We start from the raw sequence: 17972 nt of genomic DNA on the forward strand, positions 1-17972 counted from the left end.
AGGTAAGTTTCCCTCAACATGCTGAACAATGCTGTACAATGTAATTGCACAGCTATTGTATATTATTATTGTACCAGGGTGTCATACAGTACACAGTACAGGGGGAGTATTCTCCTCTGGCTCCAATCCCCTCCCTCCCTAAAATTTGCATTCAGGTATTTAATAGTAATGTTGTATGACTGAGTATCATAGCCTGCATACTAACCAGGGTATTGAAATAACATGCAGTTGACTTTTTTAGCTTAAAAGAATGCCTTATATTTCCCTCTCTACTTTAAAATCCTGTATGACACCTTGTAATAACTCTACAATATAATATGCAGGAAGGACAAGCAAGTAAAAGGTTGAATGGGGCTCAAACAAAGTGGAGACCAATTGAAGCATATAATTATTGCCCAAGTTTCATAGCACAATAACTTCTTCTAATTACAGTGCCACTCTAATTGAAGGGCCAAGTTCACAAAATAAATTATCCAATGGTTTCGTAATGCCTTAAGCGCCAAGTTGCTAGCGCTTACATAATTAGAAAAAAATGACGCATTCTTAATTCGAGGCTACACGTACAACTGATCTGATAGCCTCGTGGAAACAGCTATACTATAGTACTCTACGTTACTAAGCACCACTCTAAATAATATTATAAGTGCTAAACTGGAATTATGGTTTTTTCTTGTTCTATTTGTGCGCCACTGCAAATCTTTAGTGGCGCCGTAATTAGAAGAAAGACGGTATAGTAAGTGTGTTTGTTTGTGTGTGTATTTTCACTTGGATGCCACGGCACTGCGTTTACAGCTAGCTAGGATAGATAGCTTCAACTAATTATTATGCCTCGGTGCGCATGCGCAAGCGAGGTATACGGTAGCGTGTTTGTGTGTGTGTGTAGACTATTTCAGCTGCTCAAGGATCAATGAAGTGCAAGTAAGAGTTTCTATAGGCTTCTAGTCATGTTTTCTTGGCATGCTATTTGTGGATTTGCAAAATAAAGCTTTGTTCTCGAGTTATGCCTAGTTTTGCTTACTTGGAATGCCATTGCAGCCTTTTCAGAAGAGTCCGTAGCAAAACTTGTTCACTGAGTGTTGCTACTCTACTTAGTAGTTAGCTCTGCACTAGAACGCTAGCTATTGGTAGCTGCAAGAGTGAGAAGAGAGCTGCAAGGCTCTGCTGACTTGCAGCCATTAATTTTAGACTTGAACTTTTGGCATCGATCGTTTTTAACAACAATCAGACGCCAACTGCCACATAATCACAGAGTGAAAAACCATGCCATTCGCAAAAATACACCCAATTTCCTCTCACGTCTTCAAAATGGTGGTCGTACTTTTTTGGATGTACTATTAATTATTGTTATAAGAATTGATGTGAAAAAAAATATTGCAGGATGATGTTGAAAGTGACACGTGTTGGAGAGAGCATTATACTGGACACCCTTGTATGACCACACCACTATAAAGTATCAACATAATTGGAGGTATGTATTATTATGCTGCTGTATTGCCACAATGTTTTAATTTAATGGTATAATTATTGGCTTTGCCCAAAAACACAATTGCAACAATATACCATACTTATCTGACTTAAAGCCCCTCTGATGTATAGTTCCCTTTCAAGTATAGTTATCTGCCTATAATTATATAGCGGTCAATTATTTATCCCATTCCGTTTACGTAATACGTTTCCGTTTTGATAGTACTGTATTAAAAGCGTATTTTACTGTACCGTTGCTATATACCATTGCACTTTACAAATGCGGTGTGCTGTGTTTTTGAATGCAAAGCGACAATCCTCTAGTAACATATAATAATAATATGGTTATACCCAGCTAAATTATGCTTAGCTATATAAGCCTATAGTTCTACATAGGATTAACCAAGAAATAGAACGCACCATTCACTGCACTATTTATCTTAGCATAACTGCTAAAATAGCTAACTTACATGTATATAGCAAAGCTAGCAAGCTGCAAAATGCCGTGATAACTATAGCTGGATGGGTGGCCAAAGTAAATTTAACAACAGAAAAAAGCTCTTACTTGAGCGTTCTTTTTAATGTTTAATTTGCGCTGTATCAGTGTATGTAAACGGAACGGGGACTTTATATTTACCACTTTGTAAGTTCATAATAATTATTGTTAAAAATTGCTGCTAACGGAAATCCCAAATTTCCTTGTGCGCAAAACGATTTTCGATTGCCACACACCCTCCTAATTAAAGCAAATCTATACTGCCACCTGTAGCATAATTATTGTCTGCCAGCCTTGCAGCTGTAGCTGTTCCTCTTAAGCTAACAGTTCTATCGATATATTTATATAGGACAACACAGTTTAATTAAACTTTCGTATTAAGCTTTGGTGTTGTTTAGCCCTTACAACGAGTATTGTCGATGGAAGACAACTTCTCAATCTGCTCTCTATACGAGATAATTGATGGGCCCGAATATTGATGCTGCTCTATAATAGCACAACAAGAACTCATTTGCATTATCATAGTCTCGCAAACTTAATTGTGTAAAAAGTCTTACTAAGAGTTCATTAGGAAGAGTATACAACTCCACTAACCGTAGTAAGCATTCTGTCTAACCTACGTCACAACCACATGCTGTTGTATAAACTGTAAAATCTTTAAATTAATCTGCAATGAATGGATGAATAAACGTTAGTGATGACAGGAGCCCATAAATAAGAGAAGGAGCGGCTAACTTCAACGTATACTCGGGGATCACGTTTCGTAATTGCCGGTGAAACCGCACTTCCTTGTTTGGAAGCGACTAAGTGCTTGCAAACCGCAGCCCTGTATTATGTATAACACGTGTATGAATTAAACCACTTAAGTGACTCTGCATATATGCATATATGGAAATGCGGTCATAACCACTTACGAAACGTGATCCCCGTAGTCAGCTGCTCCTTCTCTAATTTATGGGCTCCTGGTGATGATTACCACTAATTTTATTCATTGCTTTTTCTTATCAGCATTGTTATTATTATTGTTGTATCTCAAGTGGCTGTGGTTACATGCAGTAGTGAGTTTGCCTCCTGTGTACAGTCTATTCGAGTAGCGTACTCTTCCTCTTGGTCTTATCTGTGTTATAGGACTCTTTCTGTAGCTACAATTCTTTGCTTTTGGCTCATGTACTTTTCCATGCACTCAGCATTTGTCATGGATCACAGCAAAGGCTTTTCTTATTTCGCCCCATAATATAAGTTTCATTATTGCAATGCATACTTTGTTTATGCTATGACTGTTGGTATGTACCTAATCTATACGCACTTTAATTATTCTTATACTTGGTTATAATTCTACTGGCTTTATGTGACATATTTTTCTACTTCACGCATGCAGGTGTAATGCTGAGAAGTCAAAGGCAGTATCTTACAATTGCAGTGAACTGAGTGCAGACTTGCTAACTATGTTTAAAAAAATCTTTCACTTTTGTACATCCTCATCGTTTGTTTTAATACTGTATTGATGTATTGTTGTTTTTAATGTTTGAAATTGATTTAGCACAATACAATCAGCACAGCTGGTTCAGCACATCAGGTTGTTTAGCACATGTGCAAACGTGCTAAAACTGGAGACATTCGTTTAGCACGGTTTTCCGTGCTAAATTAGCACGTCTTTTTTCTCTGTGCAGATATAGATGGGCCTGAAACCATCGGTGTTTCGCCCTAAAACTCCCGCGAAAACCAGGGAAACTTATTGTGTCTAATGCCTATACTTCTCAAAGACCCCTCCAACACTTAAACGCATGCCCCCTGATGGTAGGTATCATTTAGAAGTGAATAAAATAATTATGATCTTGATTTTCGTGAAGTAGCTAGAGGTACACAGAGCCTCTATCAGAGGCTTTTTCATGCTTGTGTTCCTATAGCACCTATGATATAGTTAAGGTTATGTTACTATCACAGCCAAAAATCCACGCGTCCGTTTCAGGCCGTTAGTTGAAAATGGGCCGTTAAGGACCCGTGAACGGCCTGTATACAGGATGTAGCCCATCCACGTCCTGTATGCAGGCTGTTCTCACGGGCTGTAAACAGGACGTTAGCCCACGTCCTGTACACAGGCTGTTGACAGCTGTAGCTTATGCGCATGCGTTAGCTTGGGGCAGGGATGAAGTCACCTGAATACAAAATGAGAACGAGACAGAGCTCTGAGAAAAAATCCTGCTGCTCGTCACATGCACAAGAGGAACTGCTGGTCCAAAAAGACAACTTGAAGAGGACTATGCAGTCCATTACTATTAGTCTACCTGTGAACAGAAAAAGGTGAAGCTGCATGTAGCAGCATATGTTATTATAGCAGTTACTGAACTTTCTCATAGCAGTTTGTTGTACTCTAGCTAGTTTTTTTAGCTCTGTAGTGAATTTGGCCTTAGTGCAGTTGGCTAAGGTCTGTAATTTCACCTCTGTTGTATGTTTATAAATTCAAGTTTGCACGTTGTTATGGACTTTTGAAATTTTACAAGGTAAACATTTCGTTTTGCTTCTTTGAAATAATCCTCTTCATCGTAGGCTCCCGTCTGAATCTTTATAAGAGGTGTTGAAGAGGTTTGCTAATCTCATTCCCTAGCATTCACATAACACGCGATCAAATTGACTTTAGATAATGCTGCCGAGTTGAAGTCTGGACTAATTACGTAAGTGCCACTGTTCTGTTGTGTTTTGTGATGGGTTATTGCTTCTATAGACACTATAGATGTTGTCAGAAGAATAAACTAAAGATAAAGCAACAATTTCCTGGTAAGAAAATTCAGCAAGTTTGTTAATCTGTGTGAATAGTGGTGCATTGGTGTACAGTTTGCGACCCCTCTCCAAGATGAAGAAGAGCCCTTGTACAACACATTGTAATAATGTCAAGCTGTTGACTGACTTCATACTACGTCGGTAAGATTATTCACAGTGGTGTGTTCTTTTTTTAATCTCCAATCTCTTCTCCAGATTTGTTAATTGTTTTCATCTCTAGAATTCATTATACATGTGAGTTTTTAGACGAATGATAAAGAGAATGCAACAATTGCCTGGTAAGCAACTTAGTTTAATCTATGTGAATAAGTATTAATAGTGTACAGCTGGCAAGCTATCTCGGAGATGAAAAACGGCCCTTTAAGCTGTTCACTGACTTTATAGTACGCCGGTAAGCAGTGGTGTATTTTTTGTATAATTCCCAGTCTCTTCTCCTCAGAGTCTATATAGTGTTGAAATTTGGGACATCCATTTAACACACTCTAATGCGCTGAAACAACACACAATCATACTGTTTTTCTGTATATCTTTGTGTACCGTACTTATTCGATTTAAAGCGACCCTCCAAATATGCGACACCCTCGATCTTTTCCAATTTTCTGACCTCTAAAAATAGCGATTGCAGCGTTCACAATTATTTTTTTATGTCGCGTCCTAAATAGAGGTCAAACCACAGCCTCGAATCCAGGCCGCAAGAAACAATGTAATTAAGCGGCCTATAATCGAGGACTAGAATAATCTCCAATTAGATGCGACTCTCTAAATATGCGACACCAGGACTTCAACATAATTTTTCAACCTCCAAAAGAAACGACCTCTGACTTCGTAATTATTTAAAAGTGTCACTTTAAATCGAACAAGTACGGCATCTGCACAAAAACAAGACAAATATAAATACATGCAGTAAGTTAGACTTAGTATACTTATGTAGCGTTAACATACGGTTCAACTGGTTGTTTTTATCTGCAGTGCGACTGTGGGGATGTGAAGACACGGACATGATAATGAGAGACATATTATATAATAATTATAGCTGAACAATTAATATCTTGTTGTTTTCTTGTCTTCTTTGTCTTTGAATTGTGACCTTTGAAGCATGATACTAGCTTATTAATTGTGCATGAGAACAGTGCAGAATACAGGCCGTTTGTACGGGCTGTTTACAGGCTGTATGTGAACGGCTTCGCCCTCGTCCTCGGAGGTTTACTGCCATTTACTCGCCCATTTCCTGTAGAATATGCATCCACTTCCTGTAGAATAAGTACCTAACTTGTATTATGCTTCTATGTAATCTAATTTTTTAGCCAATCAGATCAATTAAAGGTATTCTAAGTCCCAATGACCACACAAATGAGGTGAAGTTGATGTTTAGCAGTAGAACTGATTGTAGATTTTTTATTTTTACGGACGGCAAAAAAAATTCTCATGAATTATTCATGTTTAGACTCCACGTTAGAAGTAACTTAGCCTCGAGGCGAATTTAAACACGGATGGTACCGGACGTGCACTCCGTTGCCAATCCCTTTCTCTTCTGTCTATATGATATCACACTCACGTCAACGATTGAGTCATCAACGATGGTCTTTCCGAAAGCCCTAATTGTGATTCTAATTCTTGAAAATGTGATTCTGATGGTCGATTTTTGTTTGTCGACCACTGGTTTTGATTGATAAGAAGACCCGTACACATGATAACTACATGCATGCATGTACGTATGTCTTGTCTACTGACAACACAGCTATACTAACAGAGACATGCACGCTTTCAGCCACAAATGATTGACAAAAAATAAATAAATGGCTCTTCTTTAGCAGGTTCCCCCTCGTCTTGACGAAATGTCTTTTAATTAACGAGCCACGCAAGCCTCGTCGGCGCTTATTATGGATCAGTTCAATTCAGTCAGCAAGATAACACTGAGAATCATGATTATAATTATTATGTTGTGTGCATGTCAGTTGTGTGCTGTGTTTATGTCTACGTCTTAATTTTGATATGTCGCATTTTTTGAACTTTTTATGACGGATTTTTTATGAGAATAATAGGCACATTTTCAAGAATTAAAGAAGGCAAAATAATTATTTATCAGCTAGGGCCTATAATCAGATTGTCCTGGAGCTAGGAGATTCAATTACGAGAATGCCTTATGACGTGCAAGTATTATTATTTTATGCAATGCATACTACAAATCCCTTATTTTTATTAGCATATAAACGATTAACATTTCATGCAAGCTCTATGTGATAGCTATAATTATATCTAGGTCATGCGGCGGTAGTATGTGTATTTAGAAAATGCTTGTAGTAATACTGCAATCTGATAGGTCACTGAGAGGTCCATTATTTCACTTATGGACCTGAGGTCTTCTAAGTAGGTCTATTATACTGATTATGCCTACAGGCAAGATGATGTCAAGATTAACTTGTATGGAACATGGCAACATCACACAGTTTATGTTGAAGTCATAGTAACGATGATACAGTGCATCATTAAAAATTAAAGTTTTGCGTTCTGCAGTGCCGCTTTGCAGCTACAATAGCTAGTGCTCTAGTGCAGAGCTAACTACTATGACAATAGCAACTTTTTATTTGCAATGCGTGATTCTCAAGAAACAGAAACTGCCGGTGCCTTCATCAATGTGAGTTTTTTTATGTAGACTAGCCAGAGCAAAGCTTTAACGTTGCTTGAGGCTTGTAGAAACTCTTGGTTTCAGAGTCTTCTTTGTGTTAATATAGCCTAGCTTGCTTAGCACTATTCTAAACCAGTTATAGGCCTCGTCAACGGTCACTATGGAGTTTTGAGACCCTCGCCCTTAGTAGCACCCTCGCTACGCTCGAGATGCTACAGCCTCGGGCCTTCAGGTCTCAAAACCCCATAGAGACCTTGGACTCAGTCTATAACTATTATATAGGCACACTCAGTCAGAATTTATATGGTAAATTGGTAAAACTGCACATGCAGGCTATCTCAACCATCAACACATCACACATTCATAATTATAAAGAACACCAGTAGTATAAAATTATAGGAAAAATAAACAGTTGTAAACTTTGATAACTGTATAATTATACATGCATACACATTCGCAATGTCCCTGTTTTAATTTATAGCTCTGTTGCTAGCTGTTTGGTTTGGGTGATCTCATCATACAGATGGGGAGAGACGTGAGGTTTGTCTCCTGCCGTCTCATATGCTTCTGAATCATTTCTTTTTAACTGAGACACAACAGAAAACGTTTCATTGTGATTTTTAATGCTGTAGTTATAATTTACTTCCTCAGCGCTTTTTTTGGAACCTGTACATGTGTGTGCATGCATGATTGTGATGTCATAATTATGTTGTATACTTAAATAACACGTACGATACATTATATGCATTGAATTAATTCAGTTGTGCAATGTTTCACATTGTAATTGCTGGCAACCATTATTAAAAGGCATAAATTAATGTCTACAGTGCAGTTTATGTACCGTATTACTAGAATTTTTGCTAGAGTATCAAACATTTGCAAACTTTGCGATGGTTGACCAATTCGCAACAATCAAAACATAAATTATTAGTACAAGTAAATGTACACACGATCCTTGCCAGAACGCAACAGTTAGATCGCAAAGGGTCAAATTTTCTGCTGATTTGGCTCATTTGCAAAGGTTTTTCACCAGTAAAATATTCTAGTAATACGATACACGAAAATTTGGGGGAGGGGGAAAGTTTGTGCAAATAGTATGTGTAAAAATCATTTGACTGGTTCGGCCTTTGTACATTGATCTCACTCTCATTGACCAGTGGTATATTCCACTTTCCCAGTAACCATCAAACAATACCATGCCACTGCATAGGGCCACAATGAACCCCTACTGCCATGCTTAGCACATTATAAGGTGATTTGACATAAAATGAATAGTTTGTAGTGACATGCAACATTAAAATACCGAGGCCAGTGCCCAGACTCAGAATTGTCTACTGCAGTGGCTGATACCATTAGGCAGTCTCACAATAAACTGCATTAACCTTTAGAAGGAACGAAAATGGATGCAGACGCTGAACTAGGCCTATAGACCGAGGCCTAGACAAACTCTTTTCCAAGCTTTCCTGCATGAAGATAAAAATACTTAGACCGAACCAATAGACCCCACCCTCTAAGTAAATATGGAGGCGGAGCTGGCTACTGCATGCGCATATATAGCTTTCAAAGGAGGAGCTGGAGCTGGGCGAGCTAGCAACAACAGGACAAGGCCAAGGAGTGATAAGACTCTTTGCACTTGTTGTACCTGGCTCAAAGCGTATGAAATGAGATCGTCTACAAGCAGCATAAATAGTATCCCATGCACCTCCAAGCAAGTGCGTGCATCTGCACCTCGTTGACAAACGATGCAGGAGAAATGGAGAAGAGTGTATTCCTATATAATAGTATACAACTGCAGATATACAACAGCATGGTGCGAGTACAGATTGAACAGCCATGCATGGGGGTGTTATTCCAACATATGCATCATGCAATTGAGTGGCCTGACATTCGAGGAAATGTCCAAAAACCTGTTTGCTTCATTTTTTAGAATAACAGCTAAGAATTTATGTTTCCAAACTTTAACTTCAGCATCTGAAACATCTTCTAACAAGAACTTATACTATGTTATTACCCAAAACAAGTTTCTTCATTGTCATAAAGTTATAATTGTGGTGTGAACTTGAACATTACAGGTTTATGAGAATTTATTTACTGATTCAGTCCGTATCCTAGGTGATGTCCAGTAATTATTGACCGATTGCCTAGTAATTAATAACCTCAGCCTCGGGCTACGCCCTCGGTATTGGTTGTTTATAAACCATAATTAGTAGTCAACCCTTAGGTTAGGTTAATATGGGATATAAAACTCAGTACTGACCAATCAGATTGCTGGATTCTGAGCTAATAAATAACGAAGAAAGTGCATGGTGCCCCATTTTTTTATAGATAAAGTCTCATTTATGTGTGGTTTGTATATGCACACTAGCACGTCCCATGTATAATTAAGTACACGATAATAATTATTGTATGATGTACGGGTAAAATTATAACCTATCGTTCTGCATGCAAGCTTTGCATACCTCCATAGCGTCTTTTTCTCTTGTACAACAGCAGTATCACCACCACGAAAACCACAAGCACCATGGTAACCACAATAACAGCTATCGTAACACCACCGATCAGTACAGGGATGTTTACACCACCTGCATAGAAAGAAGATAAGTAACAGATACGTAACAAGTATCAATGCGATGGGGAAATGATCAGCAGTCATTCGTTGAAAACAAAATACAGTAAAGTCTTATATAAAATAAAGGACGTACTCCGAATTGACAATTAAAAGAGGATGCTGTTTGTTGGGACGTAAAAATTAAGAGTAAAAATTTTTTGGACGAGCGGAGGAAGTTAAAACGGTGCATTGAAAAGCAATGGAATGGTATACAAACCACAAACAGAGGTTCAAACAACAGTTGAATACCAGTATATAGAAAGAGTATCGAACTTACTATACGAGTGCAGTAACACTGTTGTGCTAAACTGCACCAACTTGCGGAGTAGCGTCACAATGAGTCATATCGATCGCGTCATGCAGCTCATGCTATGTCATGTTACTTTCCATGCACACAGTGTTACTGTACTCATATAGTAAGTTCGACACTCATTATGTACTCATGGTAATACTGATCATGAATATATTCAAAGCACCTTGGAGCACATGCATGCAACAACGTTAGTTATTATGTGCTTATTGTAGGTACAAAAATGGAGTAAGTGTTGGATGTGCACATAATCAATATATATATTACCTGGATTCTCTGGGTCTGTCACTGAAGAGTTGAGGAGAGGGAATTGGTAATCGGTACCTACATGGTAATATGAACAAATGAGGTAAATAAAACAGATAGAAAAATGAAAGCACCACGGGTGCTGATGCCTCACTCAGTGGAGGCGTCAAATCTTACTAATGAAGCTAATGCACCATAGATAAAGCTAAATTAAATATACACACAGGTATACAGTTGAATACATTTTACATTTTGCATGTGCTCTTGCATGGAATATCGTATTACTAGAATATTTTGCTGCTGAAAAACCTTTGCAAGTGAGCCAAATCAGCAGAAAATTTGACCCTTTGCTATCTAACTATTGCGTTCTGGCAAGGATTGTGTGAGTAGTAATAATTATAATTTAGGTTTTGCGGATTTTATTTTTGCAAATTGATCAACCATCGCAAAGTTCGCAAATGTTTGATGCTCGCAAAACATTCTAGTAATACCGTAGTTGTGATGTTGGAGGTTTAAAGAACGAGTAGACTTTAGTATTAGTGCAACCAGTAGGTTAGTACAACCAGTAGGTTGTACATAGGATTGACAGTGCAGTTGTGTGTGCTTTCAATTATTGCACAAATTTAGACAATACTCGCCTTTTATTGGCTCTATCCAAGTTCCATACTTATTGAGTTAAAAATCACATGACATATACGATTCGCATTTTTCATTGGCTCTATCCAAATTCTGATAGAGCACACGGAAAAATGCTGCAAGAGTCTCCACACCTAATCCCAGCTCTCCTTGATTTTGCCCCCGAGAGATTATAGGGTCTGGCCCCAACCCAGACTAAGCATCTTTGCAGTTCTTTCCTCACTGTTGCAGCTACTAATAGCTAGCATTCTAGTGCAGAGGTAACTACTAGGTAAAGCAGCAACACTGTATGGACAAGTTTTGCTACACACTATTCTGCATGGCATTCCAAGTAAGCAAAACTAGGTATAACTCAGAAATGAGGCATTACTTGCAATTCCATGCACAAACACACTATATACCACCTTGGGCACACCAAGGCATTCCATTATGACCACCTAATTACCTATGTTCTAACAGGGAAACGTGTAAGTAGAGTAAGTATAAATCGAGGGACGGGAAACCGGCCAGGACCACTCCTGCTGCCTCTAAAAGCAGTAGCCCGGCCTATACTGTCTTATGCAGTGTAGCCCTATACTGTTGTATGGTACCTTGCATGCACAACAAATTAAAGAGCAACAAGTATATTGTAGCTATGAACTTTAATTGTACAATCAAGGGGAAGGCACTGATCAGAACTATAATGTTTATTTGCATTGGGACCTGAGCGCATGGTATTAATGCCTTAATATTGTGTTTAGCCTATCTCCCCAAAGATCATTAAGAGTGATTCTACTTATAATCTTAGACCATTATAACTGCTACTTACTGAATGTGACGTTGGTTGATGTACTTCCAGCAATGTTACTGACTGTCACCACAATAGTATAGGAGTGGTTGAGCATAAGGATAGAGTTCACTTCTATTGTGAGGGGCTGGATGGTGTCACTGGTTGTGTAAGCTGTCTCTGATCCAAGTTTGAACTCGTCTCCAATGGTGGTATGTCCGTATAGCCACACTTGATATGACCCGGCTTGGTACGAGCAGACATTAGGCAACTGTAAATGCATGTGAGGAAATTCTAAATAGTAAAGATGGAGCATGGTTATAAGCCATAATACTAGTCAACCAGTCAATAACTATAATAACGTAGCACGGTTTGAAAACATTAAGCAATGCATACAGGTGACACTTAATACGTACAGCTTTCCCGCATGGTTACAGTACCACAGGTAATTCGATATTAGGTATCACGTACGTACCTTGAACCTGATGGTATACATTGGACTGCCGTACTTTGTATAAGTGACCTTGCATGTATTGCAATCCATCAGCTCAAATTGTGCAGGTGCTGCATTGCGCAATAATGTGAGTGCTTTATAGTCTTAGAAGTATATAGAGCATCTCAATAAAGCAGAGTTAACTTTTACAGCAACTTCTGATTACTATTATATAGATGTACAAAATTAATATTGTTTTAACACTGTGCAAACTGAGAGCACGTGAAAAATCAATTAAAAGTCAGATACATCTCTAGGAGAGTGAACCTAAAGTGTTTGGAATGTTTCCTTCCTAGGTTGGCATGCCTATACACTTATAGTAATCAGTTTTTAATTGACTGCTAATCTAATTGGCTACTATAGCATACACTTTTCCGTCTATACAGTCTACTTGAAACATTCTAAGATCCATTGGTTATAGCTCTAGTGTTTTAGCTAGAAACAGTGCATGCCTATAATTATACTTATTATAAGTAGAGTTTACTCCTTATGCATATTCCTTTGATGTATGTATAATAAATTACACAGCTTCCATAGGCCTGTAAATTGATCTAATATAGATGTACATGTAATTATAACGCAGACAGGAAGGAGGTACACTGTGGTATAAACTTCAAGCCACTACTAAGGTACTTGTATTGAGCCGCAGGAAGTTGTGATTGTGTCTTGTGTGTACAATGAGAATTATTTCCCGACATATAGATGATTATGGGCGTCTTTATAGGTGACAATCAATTAATGCTAATACGAGTTAACTTTAAATACGCTCTTATAATATTGCTGAAACCTCACAGCTGCATGCATGCACCTCACTCACGTATAGGGAATCCCCCTGTGACTTGTCCTACTTGCCCCTCCCCGATGTCGCTACTAGCTGTCACGTTCACCACCAGCACATCACATCCTCCCACCCCACTCAGCGGGAAGCTCGTCTCGTTGCTATGCCAATAGAGTGTAGTACCTTCATTGGTGTTGGTGAGGGTGATGTTGTAGTGTGTGATGGAGTGGTTGGTCCAGGTGAAGGGCGGAGGCCAGCTCACGTGGAGGAGGGTGCTGTTGACAGCTGTTATCACCGGCTCAGGAGGGGAGGGGGGTCCTGTAAGAACCAATAATTATACATTCATTAAATAATTCGAAGCGTTGTCTTTTAAAAACCAGTAAGCCGCCTTAGCAACACTTATCAACCGCTTTATTATTGATACTGGTAAGTTTAACTTATTCGCAAAAACGTTGTGTCCCAGTATAAATGTATGGGCTCTGACATTTTAGTTGCCTTTTGTGGTAGGAATTAAGCCTGACAAATGAGCTCATGCCTCTCTGTGAGAAAAATACTGCCGGCTGCACCTAAGCGCTCTACATTGATTCAGTTCTGTACCGCTAAAACCCTCAAAAAGTCCGAGTAACTAAAATCGATGCAGCACATAAATTATATAGAAGACGTGCCTACTATAATATTATACAAAGCCAGTATAGAAAGTACCGCGGGTGCTGATGCCTCGGTGGAGATGCCAAAGCTATACATAACATAAAGCTATACCTATGTATACTAATATAGCTTTTATACACACATTATTTTATCATGATGCGTTAATTAATTCTGCTGCATGCAGGCAAAATCCAGAATCACAGGGAAACTCAAAGAGCGGGTAATGATTGTTGTTAAAAACGATGGATGCCAACAGTTCAAGTCTAAAAATTAATGGCTGCATCATGTCAGCAGAGCCTGCAGCTCTCTTCTCACTCTTGCAGCTATCAATAGCTAGCGTTCTAGTGCGGAGGATCTGTGTACTCTAGCTCACTCTTTGCAACTTTCAACTAAGTGGGTGTGGCTTAGAGCAGCCACGTCACAGGATACTTCTGAAGCTGAAGAGTAAGATATGACTTCATGCGCATTTATGCTACTATGTATGTCGATATAGTCATAACCACACTGATTGGGCTTGACCTTTTTTTTGTGAAAATTTTGCCCCCCCCCTTTTTCTGGATCCGCCCCTGGGTCAAGTATACAATGTCAAAACATTGTCTGTATAATTATGCCGTGGTGCGCATGCGCAAGCGAGGTGTACAGTAGTGTGTTGTGTGTGTCTGTCTGTGTGTCTGTGTATAGATTGCTATATACAGCTGCTCAAGAATCAATAAAGTGCAAGTATAAGAGTTTCTATAGGCTTCTAGTCGTGCTTTCAATTCATGAATTGCAAAATAATGCTTTGTTCTCGAATTATGCCTACTTGCTATTGCAGCATTTTCATAACTTGTTCACCGAGTGTTGCTACTCTATACTTATTCGAGCGAATCTGCAGTGATCACTGGTCTTCTAGCAAGACAGGGGGGAGGGCACGTGCCTCTTGTGCCATGCACTGGATCCGCCACTGCTTGTTGTTTAATTAAACTTCATGGACAATGTATGCATGTTATTACTGATGTTAAACTATAGCTATCCAATAGCTGCTTATTGTTCTTATCAATACAACTTGATCTACACTAGACTATAGTATTGCATTCAATAGCACAATAAGTCAGGATTTTTGATACTCTATATATAGTCTCAATCTAACAATGGGATCTAAACTGAAGACTTGGCGGCCGGTGCATGTTGTGGCATAATTATGACCATTTTTAGTAAGAATGTCTTATTAACAGTTGTACATTATGCCGCACACAAAGCTCCATGGCGCGCCAACTCTGTGGTGCTGTGCTCAACGTGCATGGACAGTGTGTGGATCTGTTCACATGCATGTGTGCATGTAGTTCGTGGGAATTAAATCAATCATGCATAATGCATGTATAATAATACCTGTATAATATTATATGACGCTTAAAACAGACTAACCTAGAACTGTCAGACTTCCATGATAGCTGAATGCACTTGCAAGTCCATCATCAGCATGTCGTACAACAATAGTGTTATTCATATCCATTCTCGCCGGTATTGTTAGAGAGTTTTCTGTATCATTCAAAACAATTCCCAATTGACGAATGTTAGCAGCGTCGCTGGGACTAGAAGAGGCGTAACGGGTGCCACTAGCCAAAACAACAATCCACGATAGTTCAATATAAGGAGATGTGTCGCTGAAGGTTGAATAGAAGGTAACATTCTCTCCAAGGACCACAGTGAAGTTTCCAGGGTGTGGTGTGAACGTGCCTTCCAAGTCTGCATGCACGTATACACAGCATCAGTACATGCATACATGCAGTATATAGATACAAGTTTGAGTGCAAGCGTTGCAACGTATATTCATATTATAATTATTGCCAAAATTACATAGCTTTTCATTTTCAGTATAAAAAAATTATTAAAGTCACTGAAACATGATTTTTGCGGCATTTCAAATGGAAGTATTTGCTTCTTAGAAGCAACAATCATTAGACATACCAAACTGACTGAAACATGATGTAATGAACCCAAGAAGCAATAATATTATGACACCAGCTTTAGAAAGGGATACTGCAAACAACTTCATCTGAATAAAACCTGCAAAAAGATATGCCGAAACATTAATTTTTGCAGTGCATGAACTGTGGGGTAATGGTAAGATGTTGGTTGCTGCATTAACGACCCACCATAGTTATAGACTATCTGTGAATGATAACACAAATTGCTTATAGATCCTGTACGTATAATACAGTTTTTAGTGCGTAAAACATGTTATGTTACGGCCTGTTATCAATTATGCATGCATATATAGAGGGTTGTTTGAACAACATGCAGGCATGAGTGACAGTTACTATATAATTATAGGCACTGCAGACTAGTATTATAAGGTAACATATTATTACAGCATCCAGCTGAAATTAGATGCATGTATATAAGAGGGGGCCGGCCCAGGTTTTAACCTATATAGTTATAATTATATAGCAGCCCCATGCATGGCTTATATACGTTATATATTGCATATATATATAGGGCTAGTATGAAGGCAGGTATATACTGATACCTATATTAATCATTCAGCCAGACGGCCAGTAACAATTGAAAAAGAACTTACCTACAAAACAACACAGCTCATCAAAATTCTGAGAATTCAGGACAGAAAACTAAGTTCTTTGTTGGAGTGGCTTTTATTATAGATTATATAGAATCTAGTCAACTCTTCAATAAATACTGCATGCACCTGTCAAAAAATCAACAGCTATTAAATTTCCCTCTATGGAATGTTAATGATTTTGCCATCCTAAAGCTATGAATAGATTTATTAGCTTGGTAATACTCCTAGATACTACTGCATGCAGTGAAGTTATCAGAAGGTTGACTGTAATACTGCCACCTTGCTTCCTTGCTTGCATTGATATTCACTTCAGTACACTAGATCTTTATTAAATTCACAAGCAAAGAGTCGATCACAAACACATATTATAATTATGCAGACAAGAAGTGTGACGTTAACGCCCTCTCGAAACGGGTACAGTGATTGATATATATTATGTGTCTGTTCTACCAATATAGCTAGCGTTCTAACTATAATTATAGTGCAGAGCTGACTACTATAATAAGTAGAGTATAGCAACACTCCATGAACAAGTTTTGCTATGCACTCTTCTGAAAATACTGCATGGCATTCCAAGTTAATAATACAGAAGCTCTTTCTTGAGCAGCTGTAGCAGTCTATAGCTATACACAGACACACAAACACACTACCATATACCTCGCTTGTGCATGCTGCGCACCTATGAATAATAACACTTACATATGTATGAACCACACAGTATATAGGCCTGAGCTAATTATTCAATCTATTATTTAAATCTTTTATTCTCACTTTCCTTCCCTATTATTCAAGAAACTCTCACTAGGCCCTGATAATAAATTTTTCACTCATTGTTCTATTCTTAGAAAAATGTGCCTATTATTCTCATAAAAAATCCGATTATTCTCCAAAAAATGTGGCATAACAAAATTAAGACGTAGAAATAAACACAACACACAACTGACTCAAGACATAATTAATATATCGTGTTATCTCGCTGAATTGAACTGATCCATAATTAGGTATTACTAAAAGGGCAGCTGATTCATGATTCACCTTCAGCCATTTTTTGCCATGAAAACATCGTTATGCAAGTAATGATCTTTACCAAAAATGGACATTGACGCCCAATTATTCTTTAGACACCTATTATGCTAAAATTATTCCAAGCATAATTTTTCACGGCCTAACTCTCACCTATTATTCAAGTTTTTCAGTCTGTTTTTGACAATAATTTCTAACACATGGAAAAATTGGAATAAACAGTATAAATTTGTCCTCTATATAGATCTCTTTCTTCCTACAGTGGATTGCAACCTTTCTCTTTCTTGTGAGATTTGATGTGCTTGAGGTAAGGCTTGAGGAGCTTTGAAGACTTCAAATTAAAAATTTTTAGATGATCTCCCTGTTTTTAGAGCCATTCTGAGCATGCGCAATAGTGTTTTGTGGTTAATTTTGCCTATTATCCAAGATGCTGCCTATTATTCAATTAGCTCAGGCCTACCACACAGGTAACATTTTCCCCCTATATTGTGCCATTGCAGCACGTAAGATGATGGATTGCGATACACGCCGCTAAAATCT

At 38.3% G+C, this 17972-nt stretch overlaps 1 protein-coding gene and 1 long non-coding RNA gene across 3 annotated transcripts; one reads left to right on the forward strand and one right to left on the reverse strand.

The window, feature by feature from the left end:
- Positions 1-4527: 4527 nt before the first annotated feature.
- Positions 4528-5836, forward strand: LOC135345522 (uncharacterized). 2 transcript variants are annotated; one of them, XR_010397751.1, is made up of 6 exons: positions 4528-4632; positions 4683-4735; positions 4793-4879; positions 4934-5016; positions 5065-5641; positions 5708-5836. It is a non-coding gene; the product is annotated as an uncharacterized LOC135345522 (long non-coding RNA). The 2 variants fall into 2 exon arrangements; XR_010397752.1 differs by having other exon boundaries at positions 4793-4875.
- A 1833-nt stretch (positions 5837-7669) lies between these two features.
- Positions 7670-16561, reverse strand: LOC135345532 (uncharacterized). Its single transcript, XM_064542948.1, has 9 exons — positions 16410-16561; positions 15797-15895; positions 15254-15574; positions 13241-13519; positions 12406-12494; positions 11973-12201; positions 10550-10606; positions 9824-9946; positions 7670-8030 (listed from the first exon to the last, which is right to left on the reverse strand). The coding sequence occupies exons 2-9, from the start codon at positions 15882-15884 to the stop codon at positions 7840-7842; spliced, it is 1377 nt and encodes a 458-aa protein (XP_064399018.1). The 5' UTR covers positions 15885-15895; positions 16410-16561; the 3' UTR covers positions 7670-7839.
- Between the last annotated feature and the right edge of the window lie 1411 nt (positions 16562-17972).

The sequence above is a fragment of the Halichondria panicea genome, chromosome 1, assembly GCF_963675165.1.
Source record: "Halichondria panicea chromosome 1, odHalPani1.1, whole genome shotgun sequence".
Lineage (NCBI taxonomy): Eukaryota > Metazoa > Porifera > Demospongiae > Suberitida > Halichondriidae > Halichondria > Halichondria panicea.

Excerpts from the sequence above, each read along its gene's own strand:
- LOC135345532 (XM_064542948.1), bottom strand. The coding sequence starts at position 15,884 with ATGAAGTTGTTTGCAGTATCCCTTTCTAAAGCTGGTGTCATAATATTA. Across the intron at positions 15,575-15,796 it reads ATCATGTTTCAGTCAGTTTG|ACTTGGAAGGCACGTTCACA; the intron begins GTATGTCTAATG and ends ACGTGCATGCAG. Across the intron at positions 10,607-11,972 it reads ATCAACCAACGTCACATTCA|GTACCGATTACCAATTCCCT; the intron begins GTAAGTAGCAGT and ends ATTACCATGTAG.